The 12,725-nt window shown below is 45.4% G+C and overlaps 1 protein-coding gene across 12 annotated transcripts in view; it reads right to left on the reverse strand.

Moving 5' to 3' along the window:
- PRELID3A (PRELI domain containing 3A) overlaps positions 1–12,725 on the reverse strand; it is a 42,258-nt gene that overhangs the window by 18,342 nt on the left and 11,191 nt on the right. For all 12 annotated transcript variants that reach the window (XM_042962634.1, XM_042962633.1, XM_042962637.1 and 9 more), the window contains exons 2-5: positions 3,182–3,350; positions 1,605–1,694; positions 512–582; positions 301–403 (exon numbers count right to left, since the gene is read on the reverse strand). In XM_042962634.1, the coding sequence (XP_042818568.1) occupies positions 301–403; positions 512–582; positions 1,605–1,694; positions 3,182–3,319 (402 nt within the window). In that variant the 5' untranslated portion in view covers positions 3,320–3,350. The remainder of the gene's footprint in view (positions 1–300; positions 404–511; positions 583–1,604; positions 1,695–3,181; positions 3,351–12,725) is intronic.

The following is a 12,725-nucleotide window of genomic DNA, read 5'->3' on the forward strand; positions in this document are numbered from 1 at the left end:
TTAATGTGTGGGGTTTGTTCTGTTCACTGAGCCTGTGCTATTTTGGCTCTTGGAAGCGGTGGTTGCTTCCGCTGAGTTTACGTTCCAGATTCACCAGGCACTTCCCCTCAGGCCTGGGCCAGCCCTCCCTGCGGCCAGGTTTGAATGTCACAGTGGAAAATGCTGTGACATCCATCATGAGCTCAGCTAGTAATGGAGGGCCGCAGCACTCAGTAGGATTTCCGGACCTATATCTTTCACCCCCTAAACCTGGCACTTAACACCTGGGGTGCACACAGGGCCCGGGACTGAGATCCATACCTTCTTTGCATTGGATGATATTGTGTTGGCCATCAGACTTTCCAGGTAGCTGCCGAGGCTGATCCCCTTCACGGTGATGATGGCTTCTTGTGTGAGCACAGTCCTACAGAAAAGCAGGAAGTAAAGGGGCTGGGCAGCCTGAGGAAGGGGAGGCTCCAGCCCACCCTGACCTTGGAATTCAACGTGTCAATCCCAGGACACGATGGCTTACATTTCAGGGTCCTCTGGATGGGGTGTGTACACCAGCCTCTCGTTCACTGACACCAAGTTTGTGAGTGTGATCTTGAAGCAAACAAAAAATGGTTTTAGGTTTTATTTCTCTTGCATTTCTTCCCAAACCATCTGCTCATACTCTTCCATCCTCAAATCACCACTTACTGAAGCCAGAACAGAAGAAACACAAAGTCCCAGGGAAACCCAGCCCTGGCCGCTCCTTCTGGCAGCCTTTGCATGTCCTCTACACCCAAACCTAAGTCTGGCCTGGCCTCAAGGCACTTTCAAACTGCCAACCCATCAACAGTCCTACAAAAGCATTCAGGGTTACCATCCAGGTAAATGAGCACAAAGTTGCTGATAAGCTTTTGTACAGAATACGATTTTATAAAATAAACCGTGTTTCTAGCTTCTGCATTTTCCCCAAATTTTTTGAATGTGCAGTAGGCCAATATAAATTTTTCTGAGAGGAGTGAAGGGAAAAAGGTGCTTGTAAAATTAGTGCTGAAGGGGTGCCTGGATGGCTTAGTCAGTTAAGCATCCAACTTTGGGTCAGGTCATGATCTCGTAGTCTGTGGGTTCAAGCCCTGTATCAGGCTCTGTGCTGATAGCTCAGAGCCTGGAGCCTGCTTTGGATTCTGTGCCTTCCCCTCTCTCTGCCCCTCCCCCACTCATGCTCTATCTCTCTCTCAAAAAGAAATAAACAAAACAAAAAAGAAATAAAAAACTTAGTGCTAAAAATCATGTGTGCTGTTGGAAGTCAGGATAGTGGTTATCTTGGGGGTGGGGTGGGGGTGCCCCCCAGAAAGAAGCATAAAGGGGGATCCTGGGGTCTGGTCACATTCTGTTCCTGATCTGCCTGGTTACAAAGGTGTGTTCACTTTGTGACAATTCATTACAGACATTTTTCTATGCGCTTATTATACCGAAATAAAAAGATAAATAAAATACTGCTAAATAAAATTAGCCTTTCTATTAAAAATAAAAGATCACTTAGACCAAAGGTGGGCTGGAAATAAAATTAAATGAAGATATTACCCACCATCACCAGGAAATACCAAGCACCTTTCTCATCTTAGGCCATTGCTTACATTGGTGGAACAAAGTTCCATTTTCTTTTCTACTGGATCCACAACGGAATGTTCTTTGATGTATGTCAAAGTCCTACTGGTTCCCAAAATCTAAAAAACAAAGCAAAACTAGCATAGTAATGTGTCAAAAATTTCATTTTGTAGCATCAACCACAAAATGCCATCTCATTTACTAATTAATTCCTTTATCTATTCAACAAATGACCCAAGGGGGTACGCAGCCACGGACGGCCCTGCCCAGCTCCTTCGGTGGGTCTCTGTACCAGCAGTGGAGGCAGACATTGAACAAATGAATGGATTCAGATAGAGTTGAGCGTATGACAGTAATAAATGCCCTGACGAAGAAAAGAACAGTGAGAGGCGGGGAGCATGGGGAAGGCCCCTCTGCCAGGTGGCAAAGCCAGGGAAGGAGGGCACCACGCAGTTCTGGGTTTAGCAGGTCAGCTGCAGTCACCTCCCAGGGCCAGACCTGTGCGCTGAGCTCCTGGCACAGTGACAGGCCAACATGGCAGGAGAGGGAGAATGTGGGCCCACTGGCGTGCTGGGTCCACGGCAGGGCTTAGACTCTGTGCTGAGAGGAGGACGGGGGTCCATATGGGCAGGAGAAAGCCATGCTCAGATTTACATTGTCCATGATCTCCCTGATGGCTCTGTGGAAGAGACCTGTCAGGACCGAATGTGTCCCCAAAGTTCCTATGTTGACGCCCTGACCCCCAACACCTCAGAATGTGACTGTATTTGGAAACAGGGTCTTTTGAAAGGTAATTAATTAAGTTTAAAAGGGGGTCATCAGGGTGGGCCCTAACCCAGCCTGAGCAGTATCCTTATAAGGAGAGATAAGAACACACAGAGGGAGACGCCAGAGCTGCGTGAGGGCAAGGGACCACCACCTGCAGAGGAAGCAGGGCAGCTGTCTGCCAGCCAAGGACAGAGGCTGGGACAGACCCTTCCCTCACGGTCCTCAGGGGAACCAAGCCTGCCTCTGCCTTGATCTCGGACCTCCAGCTTCCAGAGCTGTGAGGAAACAACCGTCTGTCGGAGCCCCCAGTCTGCGTATCCAGTTAGGACACAGGACCGTGGAGTGTCGCAGGAGTCTATGGGGGTAGGGCCAGGGCTGAGGGTGGGGGAGCCACGCCACACGTCAGGAGACCTCAGGACCCACAGAGATAGAAAATTAAATGAAGTTTACAGAGAAACAAACCACCTCTCGGGTTTCTCTGAAGTCCTGAGCGGGTGTTCTCAGGGAAGGCTGTCACCTTCTGCAGATGGGTACCAGCCGGGCACGTGCAGATGCAGCAGAAACAACGAGGGTGCAACTTGGGTGATTGTGGGTATGGCCCGGGCAGGGCGATGCGAGCACAGGGAGCCGACGGGGGTGAAGCCCGAGCAGGGCTGTGGGCGCAGCAGGGGCGATGCGGGTGCGGTGGGGAGGACGCAGGTATAGCCTGGGGGTAGCCTGGGCATGCGGGTGAGTGGGCCAACGTGGGCACAGCCGGGCGATGCCGGTGTGGCCGGCATGTGTGGGTTGGTGTGGCGGGGCGGTACGGGCGCGGCGGGGTACGCAGTCGCAGCCTCACCGCTTTCACGAAGCCGGGCAGCCCCCACTCGGTGCTGAGGAGCCGGTGGCTGTGAAGCCGGCCCCGGCCATCCACACTGCGCTCCAGCACGTCAACTCCCACGACACAGGGGTTCATCGGATTCGGGTACTTCCTCATGGCAGCTTTGATGACGGTGTCCCATGGGTGGCTGGTGGGAAAAATACAACCACCCAGCATAAGCAAGCAATCCCTACATTTGTAAAGTGTGCCACAGAGGCACGGGGGGGGGGGGGGGGGCAGAGCTGCTGTGGCCCGCAGAGTGAAATGAAAATCAGTGTTAATGTTCTCGTGAAAAGCTTTTTTTCTTTTGGCTTTAATTAAAGGTATATGCAAACAAATCTGTCTGAGGCATCCGGCCCCACACCCAAATCCTGGATCTTGTGATCCTTCTGGGCTGACCAGGGGCAACCGGAAGGCTTTGCCTGGGAGGACTCGCAGGACACTGGGGACACAGAGGTCTCAGGCTGCTGGCAGCCGTGTTCAGTGCGTCTGCATTCTTGGCCCAGGTGCTGCCCTCACAGGCCACCCCGACATTGGGGCCTTGGCCGAACGAACCACTTCCCACCCCCACTCCGCACCTTCCCGTCCTCCACTTCCTCCACCGCTCGGCCCCTGAACAACACTGGTTTCAACTGCGTGGGTCCCCTTACATGTGGATTTTTTTCGATAAATACAGAAAAGTACTATAAATGTGTTTTCTCTTCCTTATGATTTTCTTCATACCATTTTTTCTCTCGCTTATTGTAAGAATACAGTATATAATACATAAAATACGTGTTAAGCAACTCTTCATGTTGTCAGTAAGGCTTCCAGTCCATAGTAGGCAGTAAGTTAATTTCTGGGGGAAGCAAAAGTTGTACATAATTTTTAATCTACAGGTTTAGTACCACCCCTATTAAAATGACAATAACATTTTTCACAGAACTATAATAATACTAAAATTTGTATGTAACCCCAAAAGACCCTGAATAGCCAAAGCAGTCTTCAGAAAGAAGAACAAAGCTGGAGTTGTCACAATCCCAGATTTCAAGGTAAGCTACAAAGCTGTAGTAATCAAAACAGTATGGTACTGGCACAAAAATAGACACACAGATCAAAAGAACAGAACAGAGCGCCAGAAATAGACCAACACTTACATGGCCAATTAATCTACCTAAAAGGTGACAAGAATATACAATCGGGAAAAGACAGTCTCTTCAGTAAATGATGCTAGGAAAATTGAACAGCTACATTCAAAAGAATGAAACTGGAAGGACACCTGGGTGGTTCAGTCGGTTAAACTTCTGACTCTTAATTTCCGCTCAGGTCATGATCTCATGGTTCCTGAGATTAAGCCCTGCGTCAGGCCCTGTGCTAACAGTGCGGAGCCTGCTTGGGATTCTCTCTCTCCTCTCTCTCTGCCCCTCCCCCTGCTCGTGCATGTGCTGCTCTCTGTCTCTCAAAATAAATAAATAAACTTAAAAAAAAATGAAACTGGACCACTTTCTTACACCATATACAAAAATAAATTCAAAGTGGATTAAAGTCCTAAATGTGGGACGTAAAACTATAAAACTCCTAGAGAAAAACATAGGTAGTAAGTTCTTTGACAATAATTTCCTAGCTATGTTTCCTAAGGCAGAGAAACAAAAGCAAAGATAAATTTATTGGGACTACACCTCCCCCCAAATAAATTTTTTTTGCACAGTGCAGGAAACCATCAACTGAACAAAAAGTCAACCCAGTGAAAGAGAGAAGATATTTGCAAATGGTATATCTGATAAGGGGTTAAAATCCAAAATATATAAAGAATTTATTCAACTCAATACAAAAAAAACCAAATGATCTAATTGAAAATGGGCAGAGGACCTGAGTAGACATTTTTCCAAATAAGACATATAGTTGGCCAACATACACACAAAAAGATGCTCCAGATCACTAATCATCAGGAAAATGAAAATCAAAACCACAAGGAGCTATCACCTTATGTCTATAAAAATGGCTAAAATAAAAAAGACAAGAAGCTGGTGAGAATATGGAGAGAAAAATAGAACCCTCATGGTAGGAATGCAAATTGGCAGGCCATTGTGGAAAACAGTGTGAAGTTCTTCAAAAAATTAAAACTAGGATTACCATACAATCCAGTCATTCCACTACTGAGTATTTACCCAAAGAAAATGAAAATACTAATTCAAGAAGATATTTGCATCCCTATGTTTATTGTAGCATAATTTATAATAGCCAAGATATGGAAACAACCCAAGTGTCTACTGATCAAATGAATGCATAAAGAAGATGTGGTATACATGTACAATGGAATATTACTTAGCCATGAAAAAGGAGCCATCATGGATCTAGATGGTATTATGCTAAATGAAGGAAGTCAGACAAAGAAAAATATCATAGAATTTCACTTATACGTGGAATCTAAAAGACAAAACAAAGGAATAAATAATGCAGAAACAGATGCATAAATATAGAGACCAAACTGGTGGTTGTCAGAGGGGAGGGGGCTATGGGGGATGGGTAGCATGGGTGAAGGGGACTAAGAGATACAGGCTTCCAGTTGCAGAATGAATTAAGTCATGGGGATAAAAGGTACAGCACAGGGGGACCTGGGTGGGTCAGTCAGTTAAACGTCCAACTCTTGATCTCAGCTCAGGTCATGATTTCATGGTTTGTGAGTTCAAGTCCTACATTGAACTCTGCATTGACAGCATAGAGCCTACTTGGGATTTTGTCTCTCCTTCTTTCTGCCCCTCACCTGCTTGTGTCCTCTCTCTCAAAATAAATCAGTAAACTTGAAAGAAAGAAGAGAAGAGAAAAGAAAGGAAGAAAGGTACAGCATAGGGAATGTAGTCAATGGTACTGTAATAGCATTCGGTAGCTACATCTGTAGTGAACCTAGCAGGACATATAAAGATGTTGAATCACTATGTGGTACACCTGAAACTAACATAATATTGTGTGTTAACTATACTTCAATTAAGAAAAAAAAAAAAAAAAGATATTTAGGAAGTAGTAGTACTTTGTAACAAATTGTGAGAGAAAGAAAAGTGACCATACATTCCAGTTTGCCCAGGACAGTTCCAGTTTTTGCCTTTTGTCTTACAGCACATACTAAGAGTGTCCCCTTTTACTTTCAAAGACATCCTAATTTGGATGATAAATTATGTGTTAATCCTGGAAATAAGGAAAGAGGAGGATTCGAGAATGAGCCCCAAGTTTTGGGCTCGAACAATTGTGTGGATAGTTGGGCCATTTACTGAAAGAGTTGTTGTTGTTGTTTTTTTTAAGTTATACACAATTTCCAGCCATGCAGGGGGTCAGCACCCCCTAAGCACCCGCATTATTCAAGGGTCAACTGTACTTTATTCCAACTTCTAAGTGGGATGTGATGTGAGGTGGCCAACCTATTTTTTCTGATTATAAAAAATAAGTGTCCAAAATACTGAAAAATAAAGAAAACTATGAAAATAAAACCATCCACAATTCCACTACCCAAAGATGACCACAGCGTGTGCAGGAGTCCCCGAGGGCGTCCTTCTCCTACAGGATGCTACCTCTCCTTCTCTTGCCTTGAGCCTTTGAGGTGGGGGGTGGATATCTTTGTCCTTATTTTGTTTCCTGCTGTCAGGTCGCAAGCCACGTCCACAGCTGCCCCACTGCTGGGACAATGCTTGTTCAGTGCTAGTTGAGGCTCGAAACTCCTATGGTGGTCCACAGGATGTCAGGCACCACCTTCAAGTATTCAGAGTGGACCCTTCCCCTGAGCGCTTATTCCCCTAATTCTTCCTTCCTCCAGTGTGTGTGCCCCCAGAGGGCATCCGAGCCCCCTGCCCCCGAGCCCCCCTGGGTATGTCAACAACACCATCGTTCTTCAGACACACTCAGACAAGTTTAAACAGCACGTGTAGACACAGCCCAGACTCAAAACTAAGACACACACACACACACACACACACACACGCACGCACGCACCTTAAAAAGATTAAACTGGCATCAGGCTCAAACCATAGTCAGATTTATCATATCATCTGCTTTTTATATTTAACTAATGATGAACATCTTCCTAGATCATGAACCTATTTTCAGAAATGCGATTATAAACAGCTGCACAATAGGTTACCCTGCAGACATTTATATTCAACCAGTTCCCTATGGTGGGTTATTTTTTTTTAAGTTTATTTATTTATTTTGAGAGAGAGAGACAGAGAGAGCCAGCAGGGGAGGGGGAGAGAGAGAGGGAGAGAATCCCAAGCAGGCTCCACACCGTCAGCACAGAGCCCAACATGGAACTCGAACTCACAAACCGCAAGTTCATGACCTGAGCCAAAACCAAGAGTCAGACGCTCAACCAATGGAGCCACCCAGGTGCCCCCTGTGGTGGGTTATTTAGTTTACTCGGCAAAATACAGACAGTAGTGAGCGCTGGTTACACTCATCTTTCATTCATCTAATTCTTCCTTAAGATAAATTCCTGGAAATGGATTTACTAAACAAAGTATCAAATATTATGACAAAATTGAATGTTTTTGGTCCATATTTGACATCCTTTTAAAATATCAGTTACTGACCATTAATTTACTTTATCCCCATAAAAGTCTGTCCCAGCTCTGAAAGTTTGCAGCAGGGCCCAGACTAGAACTGGGTCTTCCAGCCCCCTACCCTATGTTCTTTCCATTGAGTTCCAAGACCTCTAAATTGGCAGGAACTGGTCTAAAATTCCCTCTCTTAAACAAAGAAATGCTTTTTCAGACTGTGGAATCATGTCACCGAGTTAATGCATCTACTAGCTGTAACATAAAGGGATGAAAAAGCACAGATGTGGCTGCACCGATCACTCTGTAGGACCCAGACAGCCGAGCCTCCCTCTCTGAGGAAGAAAGGTCAGGGGCATGGTCATCCAAGATCTAGGGAAGGAGGGAGAATCCGGACACACATGAAAGCTGCAAGGGACCTAGTTACATGGGGCCCTTCTCAATGAAATACTCTGTGGGCGCTGCAGGCTAAGGTCCTAAGAGGTGTTCCCCTACAAATCCCTGCTTTAAGCAGAATAGGCTTTGCCTCTTAAAATTACTTAAAACTATCAAAAAGTTGAAGAAATATTGGTATTAAGCAAATATTACACAATAATCTTTCTTTTATATAGAAACCTTATATCTTTCTCACTGATTTACACTAAATACAAGCCACTTATGACACTCACATAATAAATAATCCTACTGATTATAGGAGAATGACCACATTGGTTAACAGAGACATCAACAGATGCAGGAAATAACATTTTTTAAAATAACAAGTGTTAAGTACAGCAAGTCAGTATCACACACTTCCTGGTTGAAGGCAATAGCCTGACACTTGTTTGGCAAAAATGGCGAAGTCTGGCCATATGGAGTGTTGGGGAGGACAGGAGAAAGGGGGGAGTTGGAGCTGCCAGTGACACACTGGCCCAGGCCCTGAGAGACGCTGAGCAGGCAGGTACCCTGGTGTCAGGGCTCAGGCACAGGGTCTGGGTTAGGCAGGACAGGAATCGGCTGGAATTCATCCTCCGGGGTGCGTGGTCCTGGCTATGGCTTCAGGTCACTCCTGGTGACCTTCAGGTCACACCTGGCTATCACTTCAGGTGATCGGGGTGCAGTGGGAACCTGGTCCCAGGGTGGGAGGCCCCCACGACAGAGTGGCTGCCTCAGAGCACAGTGCCACCACTGAAGGGCCGGGCAGCACTCTTGCAGTGCCTGGAAGGTGGCAGCACTAGGCCCACCTGGCACACTGGGGAGCAGAAAGGAGTAACAGAGACATCTGTCTACGCACAGCCAGGGTGGCAGAAAGATGAGTGGGATGAGATTATAGGATGCCTGGGGTGTGCCTGAAATAACCGGCAGTGGGGGGTTTGGGGGGGTGGGGAGCAGTGGGTGGGGACACGTGAAGCCAAGCCTGGCTGCAACAGGGTGACTGTCAATGTGGGAGATGGCAGTGGGCACTCACTATTCTCAGCTCTCTGTTTTTGCATACTTTTAAAATTTCCATAATAACAAGCTTTTAAAAATACATATATAACTTGCCATAACCAAGGCGACGCGTCCCTGCACCCACCCAAAGCAAGTCTAGGCCCAGAGCAGCAGTTCTCAGAGAGTGGTCCACACCCAGGAGGCTCCCGGGCCCTTTGGGGAGTTCTGCCAGGCCCAAAGTGTCTCAATGCTACTAAGACATGATTGGCCTTTTTCACCATACTGACATTTACCCTGATGCTGCAAAAGTAACAGAGAGTAAAGCTTGCTGGCCTCCCACCGTGAATTAAGGCCCTGAACCCAAACCTGGGGTCAGCGCCCACTGCTATACATGCACTCAGGAAAACAATGCCAGTGTCTTCTTAAGAATACCCATTATGGGGCGCCTGGGTGGCTCAGTCAGTTGAGCGTCTGAGTTCGGCTCAGGTCATGATCTCGTGGTCTCTGAGTTCGAGCCCCGTGTTGGGCTCTGTGCTGACAGCTCAGAGCCTGGAGCCTGCTTCGGATTCTGTGTCTCCCTCTCTCTCTGCCCTTCCCCCACTAATGTTCTCTCTCTCTGTCTCTCTGTCAAAAATAAGTAAACATTAAAAAAATTCAAAAAAAAAGAATATCCATTATGAAATAGTAAGACTATTAATTTTACATTTAGACCCTTAAGTCCCCCCTCTACTGATATTCTGAGCGAGAGAACACGATGCAGGCAGGACGCGCTCGAGCTGCACGTGCGGGTGCATGGTGGCTGGGGAAGTGCGGGGCAGCTGTTGGGTGGGGGGGCCCTCGTGGCTGCTTCTTTCCGGCCCACCACTCCAAGTAAAACAACAGATGGATGACCTCTGGTTATTCAGACGTAGGCACATGGCAGACATTTTCTCAAAAATTAATAAAGTGAACCTATCACTTCAACAACTGATTGTATTTGCTCCCAAAGAAAATTTGAGCTTCTGAGTGCAGAATGGAATTTTAGAAAACTTGTATCCTCTACCATGAGCCTGATGACTGTCCCATACTGTAAACCTGACGAACCCATATATGCCAAGTGACTGGTGCATAATGTCATAAAATCATACAGGACTGAAAGACCCGGGCCGATTACTCTGGTAATTATGGCTGTGGAGTTGACATTGCAACAAACTTCAGAAACTACCACTTGTCTCGTTGTAGCAGCAAATAGCCCCAATTACTTTAAAAGACTATTAAAATATTGCTGCCTTTTCCAAATGGGTTTTATTCATATACTGAGTGAGGCTGGGTTTTATTCGTATATTTGAACCAAAATAACAGACTGCAAAACACTGAATACAGAAGCAGACATGAGTATCAAGCTATCTTCTATTAAGCCAGAAATTAACAACAAAAATATCAAACAGCGTCAATCTTCTTACAACTTCTTGTGCTTTTGGAAAATATAGGTTTGTTATTTAATACAAATGTTATTTACATTAATACAGTGGGTCTATTGTTATTAATTTTAATAAATTGATAGATATTTTTAAGTTTATTGGTTTTAATTTCTAATACGGTAAATATCGATAGATGTAACACAGATTAAAACTGTTTGGGGTATCTCACATTTTCTAAGAGTGTAAAGAGGTCCTGAGGCTGAAAAGTTTGAGAATCACTAACCCAATGGGCTCTTGATTAAATGGATCAGAAATATGCACAGGGGTGGATGATATGGAATGATATGGTGGAATAAAGGGGGAATGTCATGTTCTTTCAATAAGAGACACGATAAACTGTGACATATTCATACAATGGAATATCATGCAGCTATGAGACACACACACCTCCTTAACACACTGTTGTGAAGAAAGGGAAATGGTCAAAAGACCTGTACCAGGTGATCTTGATTCCTATTTTAAAACAACAAACGGCATCACATGGATATCACGTGAACACACACACACATAAACGTAGTCAAATGGACCTTTGCAACATAGACCTTCAGAAGGATACCCACCAAATTCATAATTTTGTCTGCCTGTGGGGAGAGAGAAAGGGAAGAGCACTGGAAGGCACTCAACTTTTGTCTGTAATGTTCAATTTCTCTCATTTAAAAGAAAAGGAGGGGGCAGGGAGCAGAGGACCAGCACTTAGCCCACAGCTTGGGGGCTCACTGAATTTTTTTGGTGGATTGCCACCTGCCCTCATTTGCAAAGGCACCTGGTTTCCCGGAGATTCCTCAGCCCCTCACTGAGCACCTACTCTGTGCCAGGCACTGGCAGAGTGCCAAGGACACAAAATGAATGAGGTAAAAGAATGAAGGACTGATACAGGCTACTACACCAATGAAGCTCAAAAAAATACGTGCCAGACATAAAAGAAGCCAGACACAAATGACTACGTACTGTATGATGAGATTTATACGAAATGTCTAGAAAAGGCAAATCTATAGAAACAGAGTGGTGGTTGCCTGGGGCTGGAGATGAGAGTGGCGGGGGACTGTGAATGGGCATGAGGGGTCTTTGTAGGATGATGGAAATGTTCTAAAGCTGGACTACAGTGATGGTTGCATAACTCTGCAAATGCGTTAAGAATCACTGAACTTTAGGGGCGCCTGGGTGGCTCAGTCGGTTAAGCGGCCGACTTCAGCTCAGGTCATGATCTCGCGGTCCATGAGTTCAAGTCCCGCGTCAGGCTCTGTACTGACAGCTCAGAGCCTGGAGCCTGTTTCAGATTCTGTGTCTCCCTCTCTCTGACCCTCCCCCATTCATGCTCTGTCTCTAAAATAAATAAACGTTAAAAAAATTTTTTTTCTAAAAAAAAAAAAGAATCACTGAACTTTAAATGGGTGTTTATCAATAGTGACTTTCCACAGCTGACCATTCACTTCTGCCTGTCAACCAACATTTCATGAACTTCTAGCATAATCCTTCTCAGGTGGCATACAGTTTGCAATGACTTAACTTATCCCCTCTGCATCTGGATGGTGTCAGTTACGTCCCAACCTTGGAAGGACTGAGAAGAGAATCTCTGGAGTCTCTCTCAAGGGGTTTTCTCTGGATCTCTTCAAGGAACCCCAGTCGAGAAAGGCTGCAGGCCGTACAAAAATCAACACTATAACTAGATCCCATAAAGTCTCAAGATCTCATTAAAAATAACTTCAGAGGTTTTAAACCACTTGATAAATTTTTATTTTACATAATAATTTATATAAAAAGGTCAAAGAATGACAATACCATTTCATGCAATATTTTCTTTTTCAGAAATGAAATGCTTCTCTCAAGTGGGGTCAAGGAATCTTTAAAATCTTTGTTCCTTTAAAAAATATTAAAAGATGGCTTCATAGTGTCACAGATCAAGCGACTTATTTGGAGATATCATTTAGGTCACGAAAGTACTCTGAAACAGTTCGCAGTTTTCCATGCCGGCTTTGGAGGCCTTCCATGCCCACAAGCGCATGCAGGCTGAAAGACCCCCACAAGCCTTCTCCACATTTGGCTTCCTCCCGAGCTCACTTAGCGTCGGTGTTCAATTGCCCTACACAATCTCAGCAAAGGACCAGTCCAGCTCTCCAGGCCTCTGTTCTCCCC

Source organism: Panthera tigris, chromosome D3, assembly GCF_018350195.1.
Source record: "Panthera tigris isolate Pti1 chromosome D3, P.tigris_Pti1_mat1.1, whole genome shotgun sequence".
NCBI lineage: Eukaryota > Metazoa > Chordata > Mammalia > Carnivora > Felidae > Panthera > Panthera tigris.